The following is an 18,732-nucleotide window of genomic DNA, read 5'->3' as shown; positions in this document are numbered from 1 at the left end:
TATATTGCACACAAATATGTATATAGAATATACAGCATGAGCTAAGCATTCTTTGGTAAGAAGACCCAAGTCCCAAATTACCAGTTTGGAAAAAGATTGCAGAAAACTTAATCATAAGTTTAAACCATATGTGTTAATTAACCTTTTAATTAAAATTGTTTTTCCTTCTTGAAGCCTTCTCTTCTCTGGCACACATTGAACTATATGTTGTCTAATTGTTTCATTTATACTAATTATCTTCCCTTATGTAGTTTGTAAGATCCTTGAGAAGACAGGGATCTTATATTCTTTTGTGTATCGCAGGCACCCAGCACAATTTGAGAAACATTAAGTACTCCATAGATAGTGTGGGAAAGTGTGAGACTCATCAACAGTAATTGTAACATAAATTCTAATGCCTTTTTTTTAAACCTGGTGTTCTTAGAGGTTTGGGCAGCAGCAGAACTCTGGTGCATTGTTCTTCCTACTACTATGTTTTGCCAGTGAGTTGCTGAGGATGTGGGGGGAGCAAAACCCACTGTGATGACAGCAGCATTTAACAACTATCCTCCCTGTGCAGTATGTGTAACATACACACCCCTGTGCACACATATACACACATGTATTTACTTTTCCTTTAATTAGGAAAAAGGAACTGCTTTCAAGAGATGATTTGGAGTTACCTTGGAGACCACTTTATGACATGGTGGAAAGAATATTATATTCCAAGACAGAGCACCTGGGATTAAATTGGTTTCCTAAGTAAGTATTTCCATGTAAAATTCTTTAGGGGGAGCACTTTTAGGAGCTTTTAGGAGTTTGATCATAATTGAGAAATATTGGGTTGAGATAAGCAAGCAAATACACATTTTAATGTGCACACTTCTTTGTAACTTGTCTCCTAAAGCAATTTATTGCTCTCTTTAAACTGTATCTGAAGCTGCACTTAAGAATTTCCCACCCACTTATCTCTAACAGCAAACTTCACCATGCTGACCAAAGAAAGCAAGAGATTTTTGTTTGGAACCTAGTATTTTGTTAAAAGTAATGCACATTTGGCATTCTTCGTAATATATCCACTTGCGTTTTAATTCTTCAAGTAAAATAAATGCTTCAAGAAGAGGAACTTTGCCTATTCTGGGGGCACCCACATCCCAGAGGGCACATACTCCCAGTTTCAGTGACTGACTGTTCTTGCAGTGCAGACTATTGAAATCCATGGTCCTTGGTTTATGTTGTTTCCTGGTAATGTTCAGACATACTAAGATTATAAGTCTCTGGCTCTTTATGGTTTCTTCTTGTACATACATCCTCATTCTTCCAGATCTCTAATTTTGGTACATTTTGTATTTTATTCTGAATTTATAGAGTACAGTGGCGATCTGTCTTTTTGATTAATAATGATTTTAGACTTGACTGCAAAGTATCATTTTTCCCTGTTAACAAGGTTTGTGCAGTTGTGATCTAGCTCTTAATTTTCTGTCTTAGTATGTTTGATTTAAAATAGTATTAAATTACTTGTGATTAAAGTTTATTTTTAGGAAATCTTTTCTTCAGTTTTTAGTAGCTGTTTCCTCTCATTACTTAGAGTTGTTTGTCTTAGACATGTGTACTCATTTCCTGAAGAACACCGTTTTATGTGCCTATATTACCTTTTACCCATTTATAAATTAAGTCTTTAAAGATTTATTTCTGTGGTTTTGCCTCAACCCTAGGCATGTTTACATGTCTCCTCAGTTCAGTTAATCCATGATTAATCTTCAGGCTTCACTAAGTCAGCCTCTTAAGTGATTTTTTTCTGAAAATATCTGCAGATGGCAGGCTTTAAAGGATTTTCAGGTCATAGGTAAATAGTGAAATGATGTAAATGGAAAGAGTTAAGGAAAAAAAAAGACTGTAGGTGATCATGAACTTAGTTCCTAATTGGTTTCTGGTCAGGGGTGGCAAATAGATTAGCCAGAAGTCATTTATTTCCTGAAGATTTCATGAGTTGAAACAAGGAAACCCATTTCAGTCATACAAATAGGAAAATTCATCATGAAACAGTATAGTACAATGTTCAAATATGGTTTTACAAATATTTATTATAAAGAACCAAAATTTAACATAAAAGATTACTTTTGAAAGTTTCCTTTCTGCTGGAGTGTGGCCCAGAATGGACTGACTAGGCCTTAAAATCTGAGCTCACTGAAGTTTTGATTGGAATCACCATTTCGTAGATTTCAGGGATCTTTAAACTATTTAAGTATAAGTTATCTTTCTGAAGTTTTCCTGGTTAACTTCTTTGACTGCCTCTGAAATTCTTTGGTAAATCATGGGGAGAGGAAAGCAATTTCTTCAATTATATTTCCTTTTTTAGTATGTCTTTTACTTGCTTTTTTATAACCAAGTGTCATACTTCCTCCCCTTACAGGTGTACCTTTGCAAAGGCAGCCACTTTCTTTTAAGTCCTGTGTGGTCATTAGTAAGTGTCTGTGGCTTTCCTCTTCATTGATAGCACTGTTTTCCTGGAAATTTGGTTAGAGCTTATCACTGTGTCAGTCATTCCTTATAGCTCCTCCCCTATATCTTGATACTGTACTCATTACCATGTCGTCTCCTGAAGCTTCACATCATCCTTGCTCTTGTGGAGACCTTCTTCCTTAAACATTTCACTGTGGCTCTTCTTGGTCTTTGGAAGAGGTTTAAAGCAGTAACTCCTGACTCTAACAGACTCAGCACTCCTTTTTGTAGTCGATAGTTAACTATTCTGAAGTGAAATTCATAAATAACATAACCTACCTATACTCAAACATTAATATAATGTCTTAATCATAAAAGGAGTAATGGGAAAGTAGTTTATTATAAAACAATGTAAAAAACAGTGTCGTGTTCAGATTTTTCATCTACTTATAATGAGTAAGTTTGGATTTAAAATAAAAAAGATGAAAACACATTCTGTATCAAAAGTATAAGAAAATGAAAGAGCAGAATTATTAGTGGACATTAAAATAAAAACTAGTGCTAGGATAAGGAATAACAGGCCATATGTATTTAAGTATGATAAGAGAAATAACTTTACTTTCAGGCTACTGACTGAGAAAAAAGGAAGTATGATATTCTTGCAGGTGAGCTGGCCCTATAACAGAGTGTCACAATAATTCTTTATGTAATAATGTGGGATGGTTTAGTTACTTAGTATTACACAACATTATTTTTGAACATTATATTGCATGTGAAAGAAATAGAGGTAGAGGATGAATTGGGAAAAGAAACATTAATAGATGAAGCCATAGAAAATTTGTAGAATGGACTTCTGGGGAGAATATTAGAGCAAGATTGAAAAGTAATAAATGTCAACGTGTCATTTTCACAACATAAATTGCCTTTTGTGCCATACAAAAAAAGGATGACATTCTAAAAGAACATGAAGCATGTTAACAACAAAATTATGAATGAAATTCTGTGACATCCTCATGTTTTGTGTATCTGCTAATTGCTGGCGTAATGACACTTAGTTTTAGGACTATTAAAACAATGTTCATTCTTAGTTACATGCTGTGCAAAACTACACGTGCGCAGGGATATGGTTTGGGCAGCTCAGGTGTGGCAGCTGGAATTGCCATTATGCTCTGATTCCCCAATGTCCTTCCCCGCCAAATCATGAGTAACTCTAGGTAAAATTTTCAACAAAATAAAGTACAGCCTTCCTTCAATTTACATATCAGTTGTATTCCTAGAATATCCTGTATCTGTTAAAACTGTGTAAAAAATAGTTAATGTTTAAAACAGTTAGCTTTTAGGTTCACTATTTTTTAACCTATAGAACCATGCACTGGGACATTTAAAAGTCTTGCAACAATTTTTTGTGGCGTCTGGCTATTCCATGAATTGCAGAGTATCTAATATACCTGGCTTTTAATCACTAAAGTTCCATTGAGTCCTCCCCAGTAATCGTGATAATTAAAAATGTCCCATACATTTCCAAAATGCTCCCTGCATGTGGTTAGGAGGCTTATGGATTTGCTATCTCCTCATCCATGCAAGTTAAAGTTCCTGCCTCACTAATCAGTCCCTCCTGTTTTCTTATCGTTGGTCCAGCATTTTTTGCCTTCTTTTTTCCTGTTTTTAATTCTATAAGATACAGGTCTTTTAGTTTCCAAACCAGTATTCTTTTACCTTTACCAGTGCTTCTCAAACTGTCCATTTAATACTCCTTCCCTTTTCCAAAGGTGTTTCCTAAAAGGTGTGTGAGACATTTCTTGGAATTTTTACATTTTATGTTGAACATTCATATCTGTTGTATTAGGCTTATTAAGTAGTGTTTTCATAAGTAAAAATTTCTTCCCTGTATATCTCTTGACTAAAATTGATGCTCCAAGATGAACTGTATTGGTCTAGTGGCTTGGAGTACTCACATTCAGGACTGTGTACCTCTGTTGAAAGGAGTATGTGTTGTGAAGTACAGCTCTGTTGATGCAGCCTTTTTTAACAGTAATGCGTTGTTCCAGTGTGAAGGGGTCAGAAAGAATACTGGGTATCTGGAACTATTTTTGAGGGGGCTCTTTCTTGGTAAGAGGCAGCACCATAGGACAAAATTAGAAACTTAATGTCTGTTTAAAAAAAAAAGTAGAAAAAATTGTACTTAAAATATTTTTCAGGACTATAATTAATTTTTTATTCATTTTCTCCAATTTTCTATAATCTTTTTATTGTTATCATCATATATTTACCTCTCCTTTTGAAAGGAGTACCTGTTACCATATTTCCATTCTGGTCACACTGTATTTTTTTATTTAACATTAAAAGATTTTCATATTCTTTGGTTCTTAGACTTTCTTCATCTCACTTGCATTGGTTTTAATATCAGAGAAATCTGATGATTCTTACGCAGTAATGTTAGAGACAGTAGTTGGAGAGCCATACAATAACACTTAACTACTTACTGTTCCTCACAGCTAGTCTCTGTCCACTGAATTTCAAAGACGGAACCATTTAAAACATTTTAAAGTTTATTTTTCTACTTAAGGTGCTATTTAGCTACAGTAGTGTAGCAAGTGTTTATAGCCAAGGGATAAAATACGACTTTTTACAAACATTTTCTTTGAGAAAACCCCTTAAAGGGCCTTTTAAATATGTCATGCTTTTGAATTGGTATTTTGTTTTGAGTATTTTCATCTTAGTTGCATTCTGACACATTTTGAAACAGTTTTGTCAGCTGACTGCATGTGTTCATACTATTTTTAGAATACTATTTTTATAATCAAAAGTGAAAGATTGCTTCATTTGTTAACTGTTTGCCTTTCAGGACCTAACCTCATGGTCCATATATATTTGTCTTTATTGAAACCACTGCTTAGAGTGCCATGCATTTCAATATGATTTTGAAAGCTGGTTCCATTGTTTGGCTGAAGGATTATTAAACTTTCTTCTTTCCCTTACCTTCTTCTCCCCTCTTCCCTCTTCCCCTTTGTTTCTTTTCCCCCTTCTTTCCTCCTCCTTTCTGTCTTTTTGCCTTAGGGGAAAAAGACATTTTTATTCTCATCTGTTTCAAATTTGTGCTGGAGAAATTGTAGGATTTTTTTATTCAATAGAAAAATTAACATTGGAAAGACTCTAGGTAGTTGTGAACTTGATACTAACAACAGAAGAATTTTATTGTTTACTTTGTAAAAGAAGCATTTGAATCTTACGGATGTGGTTTTATTTTATATAGCAGTGTCCCCCACACTTAACTGGAGTAGTATATTTATGCAAGTTACAATATGGACAGCCCACTTAAGGAAGGGTGCTGCTACTAAGAAAATGTGAGGGAAATATGCATTGATCAGTTTTTACAAATGGGCATGGAAAATTCATATTTGAATTGCCATGTATGTAAATTAGTCTTATGATTGATTCAGTTTTTGTGGTTTTTTTGGTCTTTTAAAGGTTTACATATTTGCACCATGAGTAACTTGGACCTAGGTAACTCATTTACCTTTAAAAAAATTTTTTTAAGTGTCTATTTCTCTTTCATATATACTGTTCTAAGGGGATACTATAGTATTAAGCTCTTTCACTTTTCATATTAATCTGCCTCTGGAGAAATACGGTATTTCCCTTCTCTGGTCCTTGTTCTTGATGACATTTGTTTCTCTATTGAACTATCAAAGGATCATTTGAATGTTTGCTCTTACGGATAAGATACAGTTAAATCCTTTGTTCCTCCATCAACAGGTGGAAACGACATGTTCCTAACCTCTGTTGCGGGTTACTTGATACATGTGGCCACATTTCTAAGCTTAAGTTACTAGCAGCACCTCAAGAATGATCTCTACCTACAGAATTTAATATGATAATGAAATGATGAAAGCAATTTCTCTGAGGGCCTGTTGAAGTTTAAAATAGTTTAGTTATTTTGTTAATAAACAATAATTATAGTATTTGCAGTGATTTCTAATAAGGGATTTGAGGAACGTTCTGTTTTTTTTTTTTTTAACATTCTGCTTTTATTTGGAAATTAGAGAATAAGTGGTTGATTTTATTAATTTTTATTCATGACTTTGGTAGTGTTTCTTCCAAAAGTTGTGCTTCAATGATCTTTCTTTAGAAATTGCTCTTTTTAAAGCAATTTAAAAAAATGCTTAGTTCACATTGATCGGGCTAGTCATCACTTCAGCAGTTATGCATGCTCTTTTTACTAGTGGTCAGAATCATTACAATTTCTTAACACTTGCTGTGGAGGCCTACTTTTTTCTTAAAGCAATTGTAATGAAAAACCAGTGTTAATGCTACATTGCTGATGAAGGTGTTACACTTTATTTATAGTTTTCTTAGGGTTAAATTATCTTGACCCTAATTTTGTGTGAAGTTGCTGTGAAAAATGAGTACTTGCTGGTTTAACTAAGCAGTATTCAGTTTTGAAAGATAAGATATGAGATGAATAGTGTTTGACGAAACTGATAGTGGATTTGTTTAGATTTAGAAAAAACAGGTAAAAATGGATACATTAAATTATAAAGAGGTTGTGACAGAAGTATGTAGAATGTACCAGTGTTAAGTTTCCCAGTGCATTTATGAAAAAGCAAATACTCTGAAGTTAAATTTTAGATCAAAAATTGTCGAGTGAAGCTGAAAGTACTTTTGGCTATGGGCAGTCCATTACTGCTCTCATCGGGAAAGTATCATTTGCTGCACATTTTTCTGGTTTATAAGTGAATATTGTCCTGACAGGTAAGGCTAAGATGGTGGGAAGCATAAACCTCCAGGTTTACATAGCTAGAGTAACTGGAGGTTAAGGCTTTTGGCTTTCCTCGGGCTTCTCTGCTACATATTTGGCATTTACTTATTAATGTCATCTTAAGGACTCACAAAGAATGTCGTCATAAGGAAATTGCATCCCAGAGAAGAAAAGTCACACTGAGTCATTTGTTGAAACTGGGGCAAGAACTTACTTTCTGCTCTGATAGAGTGGCAATTGGGAGAGGAATTTCCTATTTTTGATACGATTTCCTAAATATAAATTAATAGCTACTTAGTGGCAGTAGAATAAATGTAAAAGCAAAATGTATACAAAATTTTAGTTTTTGAGAAGATTGAAAATACAATTTATTTTGGTTAAATATGAAATAATTATAGTTAACATTTATTGTGCTTAATTCTGGGCCAGATAACTGCTTTCTTTACATTATCTCATTTAATTTTTGTAACAGCCTTATGAGAGGTAGGTATTACTGCTCTAACATAGATGGGAGGCTGTAATACTGCTCTGCTAGTAAATAGCCGGACTGACTCTAAGCCCAAGCTATGAACCATTCATTACGTGATGATATACTGTGGCTTTCTTTTCAACTTAACATACCTTTACTAAGAGAAGATCGGGTATGAGTAAACCCACCAAGCTTAGACCCTCTAGATTCCTTTTGACTTTTTAAAAAAGTGTTTTGAACTGTTATCACTTCAACATTAGAAATTTCCAACAGTTGGAAAAGTATTTAGTGATTATTCACTCCCTCTAAAAATTAGTGAAATATAGTCCAGTAGCATCTAGCCTTAACCTTTTATTTTATTTTTAAACAGAAACATTGTTTCCTTCATCATGAGAGATTACAAGAATCACAAAAGGTCACTATACAGATATCACAGGTTAGAGAGATTGTACCCTTTTCTGGATAAAGAGCATAAATCCAATGGCACAGGCCTTATGTATAAGGAGGGGTTGAAATTGACTTTATCTAGATAAACTAAATCACATTCCTACACACCTTATTCCTCTAATGAGTGAAGTGACAGCTATCAGGTCTTATAATTAACCTCCTGTTCTGAAAAGTGAAGGGAACTGGAGAAAACATACAGCTATGCAGCCTTTTATAACTTGCTTTCTAGAATCATTTTTGACATTATATGAAAGTTTGTTGGTAGAGAAGTGAACCAGTGAAAATAGCAGGTTTTCTGTGTTGTACTCTCAAATGAGTTGTCACAGAAACAGTTTCAAATAAATGTAAAGTTAACATGAACACAAACCTTAGGAACTAGTAGAAATTATAGATCCTCTGCTTGTTTCCTTGGACCATAAGTTTACCATTTTAGAATTATCTTTTTTAAAGTCTGTATTTAAGTTGATACGTTATTTTGTTTGGAACTTTCAAATTAACCTATGAATTCTGAAGTTTGTTTCTAAGTGGGGTTCTTTGGTCCAACTAAAAAAAAATCCAAAGATTGCTGCTCTTCGTTGCCCTAATAGAAATGTTTATTGAGCTTTGTAAATAAATAAATATATAAATATAAATAAACACATAGCCTTGTTATAAGCACTGTGGAAATGACCAGAAGTAAAAGTCATACTCACAGTGTCAGGGAGTTTTAAATGTAGTTGGAGAGAAGCTGCCCACCCCATCCCCACCCCTCTTTTAAACTAGGCAAACTTAGATGTTTCCTAAATTAAACTCTTTCTGAATTGCTTAGCTTTTTGTGTGAGAGAAAGTAAAAATCTCTCTCTGATAATCAAAAAGTGCTCCATGATGGCTCTCTGGCCATGTGGTCATCTTTTTTATTTTAGAATTACCTAATGAGTTATAGCCCAGTTTCCTGTTCAGTTAATTTTTTTCTGAGTAGTTTTGAAACTAAAGAGGATTCCTACAGCTTCAAGTAATAAAATTATAGTTTTCTCTCCTGGTTGTATAATACATTGATTACTTGTGCTGAATTTAGATTGTGTTATTCCTTAGAATTTCTTTGCAAATTAGTTCTTAAGCTTTCAGAGAAGCTGGATAGACTTCTGGGTTTTAAGAATTTCAGGAAGCTTTATGAAAAAGTGTCAGATGGAAGCACTGCCTGAAAATTACCCCTTTCCCCCATAATTGTTCTTCCTGAGATTTGGGGACTTGTTTTATTTTTACCTGTATACATCATACTGTAAGTAGTCACATTTATTTTAAAATTCCAGTTCAGAATTACTTGATGCCCCTTTGTTTTGTTTATTTGAATTTGACCTCTTTGACTCTGGTCTAGTTACTATTTTAAATATTCCATTCTGGTGATGTGTTTAAACCAGTCCACACTGGCCTTTTCATTAGAATAGAAATATTTATTGTAAGTTCATGTACAATTATTTGTTTTCCTAAATTCACTTGAGCTGCCTACAAGTTGAAAAAGAAGTTACAGCTTTTAATGTTCTTCGACTAACTTTTAACTAGCTGGTCAAAAAAGGTAGCTGTTGCTTACTTTGATAATTGTTTCTGGCAGTTGCTGATAGAAGCACACCAGACTTTGTCTACTGTTTGTGTTTAGAGTAACAGCACTTTAATAATAAAAATTTAAAATTAGTATTTGAAGTTTTAAGCCACTGAACTTAATTCTTGAGGTGTTATAAGTATGGTCATTGCTGTCCACTTTGTAAAGATTGAAAATCATTTGCCCCTTTTCCAGTTTCCTTCCTGTTAGTTCATAGCATAGAGTAAGCAAAATGAGGGCAAAGGAAAGAACAGATTATGGTTTAGGTAGTTAATCCTTACAGTTTTGTGTATATGAAAGAGAAGTGTTAGTTATTGCATGTACACAGATAATATCTAAGTGTATGAGCTTATCTTAGAGATAATTTTTAATTGAATTAGATCTGTTCTTAAAATATACCAACCTAATTTATCAAATGGCTTTTCCTCCCTAGTTCTGTAGAAAATGTTCTCAAAACACTCGTGAAAAGCTGCCGACCGTAAGTAGCTCCTCAATTTATAAAGCCTCTTACTGTTTCTTTGTGCCTTTCCCCATCTTTAGTATGCTTTGAAGAGGAAATTAAAGATATAAATAGTTTCTGACATGGTGATGTTAGTCACTGGGCACAAAATATCATTTCCAACCCTTGAACTGAACTTTTCAGATTTCATTTATAAATTTAGAAATTTTCAAGTGGTGTGGGTGTCAGTCCCCCATTATAAAGTAAGAAGGTCAATTTATCCATAATCATCTTTATTTGAAACGTTTTCCTATGATTATGATTAGATTTCCTATGATTATTTTTAAAATTAAACATTTTTTGTATATAAATTTTTATTGAAGTATAGTCAATTTACAATGTTGTGTCAGTTTCTGATGTACAGCATAATGCTTCAGCCATACATGAACATACATATATTTGTTTTTATTCTATGATTATGATTAGAGTATGATTACTCAGATCAAAAATATTTCCCAAAATAAGTGTTGTAGGTATTGTATTAAAATGAAAAATAACAAGGAAGTGTCTTGTAAATTTTTTCCTAGTATTTTTCTCTCTCAGTAGAATATTTGACTTTAAAAAACCATATTCTGATGTTTAAAGGTAAATGTGGACATAGCTTATTTTTAATTAAAGTCTAGTCCTGGGGACTTGAACTGTTTTTCATTTTTGTTTATCAGGCTGTTCTAAGACTACTTACTCTGCTATGGATGCAGTGAATTCTGTTGAATGGAAATTCATATATTTACCGTATGCTTGTAATATGAGTTAAAATTATTTTAGAGATCAGCTATTTACTGCTGACCTACTATACTGCTCAGTCTTGGGCAAATGTATTTTCAATATATAAAATTTCCTTTTTAAGAGGCTTAAGATCTAATGTGAGTCATCATCAATGAGGTGCCTACTGGATTTTAGGTTTTAGGAAATTCATAGAATGCCCAAGCTTTTATTTTGGATTCTGACTCTGAAAAATCAGGAAGTTGACAGTTGAATCTGAAAAATTAGGAAGGGTAATTGATGTATGAGATCTTTGAAGGCAGAATATGTTCTGCTTTTTTTTTTTTTTTTAATTTTAACTTGTTGCACAATAATCTGGTACATAAATCCTTGATGAACTTGACAGAAGTATTACTAGAAATGTAATTTTATTTTTCAGGTGACAGAATGAAGTGTGGTTCTCATAACATAGATATATAAAGATATAATAAGATAAAAATACGATGTGTAGGCCAAACCTATGCATGAAATTGAAAAGGTTTCCTAACTTTTTTGAAATACCCAAATCAAAGGTTTTCATGTGCTTTTTGTTATTTTAACCCCCTTAGTGGGTGTTTGATAATTATACATGGGTCCTCTTTATCTATTTACCTTTGTTTTGTGTATGTCTGCATGCTTCAGATTTTACTTTTTTAAAATTTTCTGTGTCCCAGGAATATTCTTGCCCATTTCCTAGAATTTTATAATGTGACAGCCTGTAGAACCAGATCATCTAGTCCAGTCCTCTCTTGTGTCTGTCTCAGAGGTCTCTGCGGCCTGTCGAGGGTAAATAGTTTGTTCCCAAGGTGACTAGAGAGTCTTGGGCTGTTGTTCTCTTTCTTACTTCCCTGATTATCCATTTCTTTATTAGACTAGATTCCGTATGGCAAGATTTTTTTTTCTACTACTGTTACACAGCACACAGGAAGAAACTTCAATCATGTTTACATTTCTAGATGACTTGAGTGACTTTGTATTTTATCTGCGGTTTATCAACTTTATAACGTTTTTCCAAGTCCATAGACAAGAAAAAAATTTACCTTTTCTTAAGTATGACAGGCTACTTATTTTAGAGTTGTAAAAATGTGTTTCTTGTAGGCTAACTTGACATTTTTAGTGTGTGACGTGTCTTAGGAAGTCCATTCCCCTTCTCCCCTTTTTTGTCAGCCATATTATGACGATGTGGAGCTTTTAGCCAATGATCAGATACATGAAAACCTTCTTTTTTATTAGATATTTTCCAGCAGATGCCACAGCTGAGATGCTAGAAGAATGGCGGCCTTTAATGTGCCCTTTTGATGTAACAATGCAAAAGGCCATCACTTATTTTGAAATATTTCTTCCTACCTCCCTTCCTCCAGAACTTCATCATAAAGGTTTTAAGTAAGTATATACATATCTTGACAAATTCTAGAATACAGCAGGGAATACAGATGTGTGTGTATATGTGTCTGTCTATATATGTGTGTGTGTGTGTGTGTGTGTGTGTGTGTGTATGCAAACTAGTAAAGCAATAATAAGTAACAAAAAATTGACTAACTCCACCATTATGTTTATTATTCTTGAAGTGTTGAAGGCTAAAACTGTTAAACATAATATTGCATATAAAGAGAATAATGCTTGTATGTTAAGCCAAGTAAGTGAAGGCTTTAATTAAGAAACAGGGAAGGATAATAAATGCAAAAAAGAGTTGAAAATGTCAATAAATAGACTGTGATAAAAATGTTAAAATTGCACAGAGAGAAAGGAAAAGTGTTTTTCTAAAACTTGGTTTTAACTCTTAATCATGTGTAGTTTTTCTTGAGTCTTTTTTAATTTATTTTTTATTCTAGTGTGCACCGTTTTTAAGAACTAATTTTTCCTCAGATGATTGTAGGTATATAATAAATCCTAGAATGAAAAATACTTATGTTGTACTTTTGTTAAAAAAAAAAGTAGAAGGTATGAAACAGACGGAAGGATAATAGTAATTATGAATATATTGCGGGTTCGTGCTTAGTCACCCAGCCCCCAGCATGTTTCCTATAGTGAGGTGCCAAATCCTTTATTTCTGTCAAATTAGAAATTTTGTATCTAGCTATATATTTGTGAAATTTTAATTAAAATCTTTTAAGATTTCTTTGATATTTGTGAAGATTGGTTAATAATAATCAAACATTTTCTTGCCCCTGTATTTTCTTCTATTTCTTTTATTTGAAATAGTTTCCCTCACTATAATTGCTCCTAACACTTTGTGGCTCATTTCTTTTATGGAACATTTACTGTAGTGCTAGTTAATGGCATAATTACTAATTGGCCTATTAAAGAAAAGAAAGTAAGGGAGGAACAGGCAGTAACAGGAAAACATTAAAGGAGAAAGGCGGAGAGAGGAAGGAGAAACTCAGAAAGCAGTGTTATATAAGGGTGGACAGTTATTTACCAATGAAGTAGAAATTTGGTGAGATGATTCTTTTTAGCATAAATAAATTGGAAAGGACAGAAGTAGCCCCTCGTTCTGTTGTTTGTAACTTTCAGTATTGTTTTTTTTCTAGATTGTGTAGTTATCAGTAAGAATAGATTAAAAAATACAAAGGATACCTGACTTTGAACCACTTTCTATAAATCACTTGCTATTCATAACATTTTTCTCCTTCAGACTTTGGTTTGATGAATTAATTGGCCTTTGGGTTTCAGTACAAAATCTCCCACAGTGGGAGGGGGTGAGTATCCCATTTTTTCTTCTATACTTTTTAGTTTGAAAATAAATATGTCAGATCATTTGATTAAGTCACTTCAGTTCCTTAGAATTGGCTGTTAACAATGTTGTCATCAGTTTTTAAAAATTTTATTTGCTGTATTCTAAGAGAAGTAGACATTTCTTTATTTTGGTTTTTTATTAATGTCTGGTTGTATATGCGTGTACTGTGAAATGCATGAAGAGTAAGTCCCTGTTTGTTTCCTTTTGTACCCTCATTCCCATGGTGCTGGACTTCTGGTGGATGTTTTCAACGTGTGTTTGATTAAAACTTCTTACTCTGTTTGCATTGTGGATGATGGTTTGTCATTGCCCTTTTTAATGAGCATTTCAACTGCAATTGATTTTAAATGAGCGGCAAGAATCAGAACATAAATTTGAGGTTTAAACAAACTGGGTCATAAATCAAATACTAAATTCATTTGTGCCAATAGTGATTGTTCTGAAAAGAAAAAATGGATAGAATGGGACTATGATGCTTTAAAAACAGCAAAGTGCTTACTTAACTCTTTTTTGTTTGTTTGTTTACTTTCAGCAACTAGTAAATCTCTTTGCTCGGTTGGCTACAGATAATATAGGGTACATAGATTGGGATCCGTATGTACCAAAGGTAATAAGAACATTTGAACATACACAACAGCACTGACATCATCTTTACGTCTTTAAGGAGAAATGTGTTTTGTATGCTTAATTTATAGCACTGCATAAAATACTTTTTGACCGTTAGTAAAAACATGTAATTTATAAGGATGGACCATTTATTTTCAAAAAGTAATTGAGTCATATCAAGCTATCATAAATGCATGATTTTTGTCTTACCTTCGCAGGATATGAAGTATAAGTTTCAGAGTGAGTGTCTTAGAAGATGCTAAGAATGTTATTCAGGGTATCATACATTCTTCCCTTTCAACAACTTTTGTGTATCTGATTGCTCTTCTAGAGTGTTCCCCACTTTTTAGATCACAGTGTATACTTTTCTGGAGTAAACAGAGCTTGGAGAATGTCTCTAGATGCAGTGCATCTTCCGTATGGTTTCACTTGTGGTAGAATCACTTGTGGAACCTCTGGAGGGCCACTGTAGGGCATCCAGAGGTGGTTCTGATGCACACGTGGACAGTAGAGCAGGGCTAGGGAGCAGCAGAAGGCAGATGCTCTGATGGCCTTTGCTTGTGCTGTCTTCCTTTGTTGCTGGCCAAGAGAAATAAGGAGGAGAAGTAGATTTCCCCCACCGTTAGCCTTCATATCTGACATGTAATGACAGATTTGAAATATAAATCTAATTGTATTAAAATGCAATTATTTAATGACAGATTAAAATGTAAATTCTTACACGGAAAAATCAAGTCACTGCTAAAATTTTGAGAGGGAAAGTAGTTGGTTAGAAGATATTTGTGTTTTGTGCATTCTTGGATTGAAATAAGAACATAGGAAAAATAGCTTGATATGCATTTAGAGAGAAAGGAGTCAAAATATTTCACATTTAACTGCAGTTATCTACATTTTGCCATTTTAAGTTTGCCTATGTCTCATCTGTCTGTTTTTGGGTACATGGATATGAATGCTTCATAACCACATGCCTGTGACCTCATACAGATACTTAAATGTAATTTTTAATGAATAAAGCAGATTACAAGCAGTATGTCATTTTGCTTAAAAACTAATAAAGTGAGAATACATCCAATAACACTAATATATGAAAGAGCTATTTGATATATGTAAATATTTATTAATTTTTTTCTTTTCTTTTTAAAGATATTTACAAGAATTCTGAGAAGCTTGAACCTACCAGTGGGAAGCAGTCAAGTGTTAGTCCCAAGATTTTTGACAAATGCTTATGATATAGGACATGCTGTAATATGGATCACTGCCATGATGGTTTGTAATGCATTCTGTTTGTTTTGTATAGTTCATCTAAATTTTGTGTTAACCATATAAAAGTTCAGCAGAATTGCTTAAGTCTAGATTAATGGCTTAGTTGGCCACTTGATTCTTGGATATTTTCTGATGTAGTAAGCTTATGTTTATGTAGTAGTCATACTACATAAACTACATTCATACTACTATATAGAATGTAGTCATAAAGGACCATTTATAAGTCTCCTTAACCAATGGACCTTAAAAATAAGAGTCAAAAAAAGTTCAGAGTTTTGATTACTGTGATCATTTTGTAATGTATAGAAATACCAGATTGCTATGTTGTACACCTGGACACAGTTATACCATAGATTAATTATACTTTAATTTTTTAAAAAGGAGTCTGGGATTTAGAGTTTTAAGAGATTCAGAATGTCTGTAATAGTTTTATAGACCATGAACCAGGGTCACAGATAAAAGGACTTTCCCAAGTCAGATTGATAATTGAAAATGATCAAGGTGGGATTTGAACTCAGGGTTCTGCATATGCTCCGTATTAATGCATTTATTGTCAGTGCTCACATAAAACATTACACTGAACACAAGGCTTATTGATGAAGTAATCTTAGTGAAGGGAGAAGTATGAAGAATTATTTTACTGACATCCTTGAAGGAAAGTAAAGATATATCTGCATACTTGGATTTCAATGTCATCTTTCAAATAAGAGTATTAGAATGACTTTATACTATAATTTTCTGGATTGTCATTCATATTGCTTCTACTGTTATCTCCTTTTTGAATAATTCTGCACTTGATCTGTGATACTGTTCTGTGTTTGCTATTTTCTCCTTGGTTATATTTTTGCTTGGTTGTTTCTGTGAGAAAGACAGAATGTGAGAAGCTTAGCTCTTAAATGTCATTATAAATTAAAAGAAAAAAAATTCAAGCTCCTCTTGTTTTTGCTATTTCGTTATTAAATAGGGAAAATTCCATTTTCTTTCTGATATTCAATAAGAGCAAAAACATCTGGATATTTATGATCTTACATAAGCAATGAGCTAGAACTTGTGTTTTAGGAGCCACAAAATTAGTGATTGGCATCAGCCTTGTTTAGTTAATGTTGCTGCTTTTTCTCACAGTTTTTCTTGTTGGCAGCTTCATGTTGTGTTAAAATATGAATATTTAATATAATAAATCTACAGTGCTAATTATGTTAGAATTTTGTCGGTATTTGGGTCTAGAATTATGGTCTAAATTGGGATGCGAACATGGATTTCATTTCAGCAGAAAGACGTGTTCCCAATTAATTTGATAATATACCTTAGGTCTGTGCAGTTGTTTGTTTTTTTTTATTTAAAATAGAGTTGACCAATATTACTATGTTAGTTTTAAATATACTACATTGTGATTTGACATTTGCATACACCATGAATCTATACCGTTTATTGAAAGATCATCTTGAGACAGATAGGTTTCAAGGCCAAGTTATAGTCCTTTATTCCCAGGGTTGTTCAACTTGATAAGGTGAATGCTGGCTTTTTTCCTCATGCCTTCCTCCCTTCCAGGTTATATTGTTGTTTGGGTGGTTGTTTTGTGTTTTTGTTATAGGTTAAGAAAAAAGATTTTTTTCTCTTGTGTCAAAATATGGTCAAATATCATAATCATTCAAAACATTTAGAAGTAATTAACAAAATACTTGAATCCATTTATGTAACTCTTACCTCTTTATTTCCTGCAATGAAAAACTGACTTCTTGACTCATTTAAGGAGTGATTTTTATATGCTTGATGTTACCACTCTTGGTTATTTTAAGATGACAATCTTAGTGACAAGTTGGTTAACTTTGGAGAGTAAACGATACTGTTACTCTAAATTGAAAGATATCTTTTCCATTTTCTAAGTTGGTTCAGTAAGTTTCCCTTTGTTCAGTAGAGTGTCTTGAATTGATTTTTATGAAGTTCATCTGAGAATGGATTTTGACTTTTATTTAGAGATAGAATTGATTTTTGCCAGCAGGATGAATGCGGACAATGTTAGAGATTTATATGTAGACTTGGGCATGTTAACCCCTCGATTTCACGGTATAATTTGGATACTGATATTTTTGCCTCCCCTCCCCCAATTTTTGCACAGGGTGGACCAAGTAAGCTAGTGCAAAAACACTTGGCTGGATTGTTTAACAGCATCACGTCTTTTTACCATCCTTCAAATAATGGCCGCTGGCTGGTGAGTATGTTCATTTTTCACTCTTAGGGTTTGGCGTTTTAAAAAATATGGTCACATGTAACTGTTCCCTATTGCATAACCTATGATATATTTTCTGTCCTTCTTATATAAGCTTTGACCTATGTCAGTGATTAAGTTCACATTAAATTACAGTGTTCACAGAACATACAGAAATAAAGATAATACTAGTGTGATGACTCGTGACAAAATGGCACAAAAGCATGGGATCATTTTTTCAATTTTATTGTGTTAGTTTTTGTTAATAGTTTTTAAGTTGCTTGGTTAAAATGGCTTTTCATGTAATGGAAGATTCATATGATACTAGAAATTAAAACTGAAATTTGAAACATGTTATTAATTATTATCAACGATTAATTGATAAGAATATTTTATTCTATCTAGTTAGGCTATTCAAGCCTTTGTAATAAGATTAGACGAGCTGTTATTTTAAAAATCTTTGCTTGAGAGGTTAGAGAGGAACCTTGAGTATCTCTGTGGGAAACAGAACCTACCTAGGACCTTCTGCTTCTGTGTCCCCAGAACAAGTTAATGAAACTACTTCAGCGGTTGCCAAACAGTGTTGTTAGAAGATTACATCGTGAAAGATACAAGAAGCCTTCTTGGTTAACTCCTGTGCCTGATAGCCATAAGCTGACTGATCAAGATGTTACAGACTTTGTACAATGCATTATTCAACCTGTCCTCTTGGCTATGTTTAGCAAAACTGGTAGTTTAGAAGCAGCCCAGGCTCTGCAGAACCTTGCACTCATGAGACCTGAGATGGTAATACCCCCTGTACTTGAAAGGTAAGTGCAGCTTTGCGTGTTCCACTGAAGCCTCAGCCGAGGCTACGTTTATTCTGGTTATCTCTTTGCTCTTCTGCTTGGTTTTCTTCTTTGTGTCTTCTGTTTTGCTATCTCAGTGCTTATTCCTGTTCCTAGACATTTTAACCTAATTATTGGTAACTTTATAAAGGTTTATTGGAGGGACAAGAATACTGACGTG

General features: G+C 33.4%; 1 protein-coding gene across 2 annotated transcripts in view; it reads left to right on the top strand.

Moving 5' to 3' along the window:
* PSME4 (proteasome activator subunit 4) overlaps positions 1–18,732 on the top strand; it is an 85,298-nt gene that overhangs the window by 16,161 nt on the left and 50,405 nt on the right. The window contains exons 3-10 of one of the 2 annotated variants that reach the window (XM_010951858.3): positions 625–741; positions 10,106–10,150; positions 12,146–12,295; positions 13,548–13,611; positions 14,182–14,256; positions 15,399–15,521; positions 17,635–17,727; positions 18,268–18,533. In XM_010951858.3, coding sequence (XP_010950160.2) covers positions 625–741; positions 10,106–10,150; positions 12,146–12,295; positions 13,548–13,611; positions 14,182–14,256; positions 15,399–15,521; positions 17,635–17,727; positions 18,268–18,533 — 933 coding nt within the window. Of the gene's footprint in view, positions 1–624; positions 742–8,023; positions 8,086–10,105; positions 10,151–12,145; positions 12,296–13,547; positions 13,612–14,181; positions 14,257–15,398; positions 15,522–17,634; positions 17,728–18,267; positions 18,534–18,732 lie in introns of those variants that run through there. The other variant, XM_074341143.1, reaches the window with a different exon arrangement.

Source organism: Camelus bactrianus, chromosome 15, assembly GCF_048773025.1.
Source record: "Camelus bactrianus isolate YW-2024 breed Bactrian camel chromosome 15, ASM4877302v1, whole genome shotgun sequence".
NCBI lineage: Eukaryota > Metazoa > Chordata > Mammalia > Artiodactyla > Camelidae > Camelus > Camelus bactrianus.
This window is presented reverse-complemented; position numbering and strand designations above follow the sequence as displayed.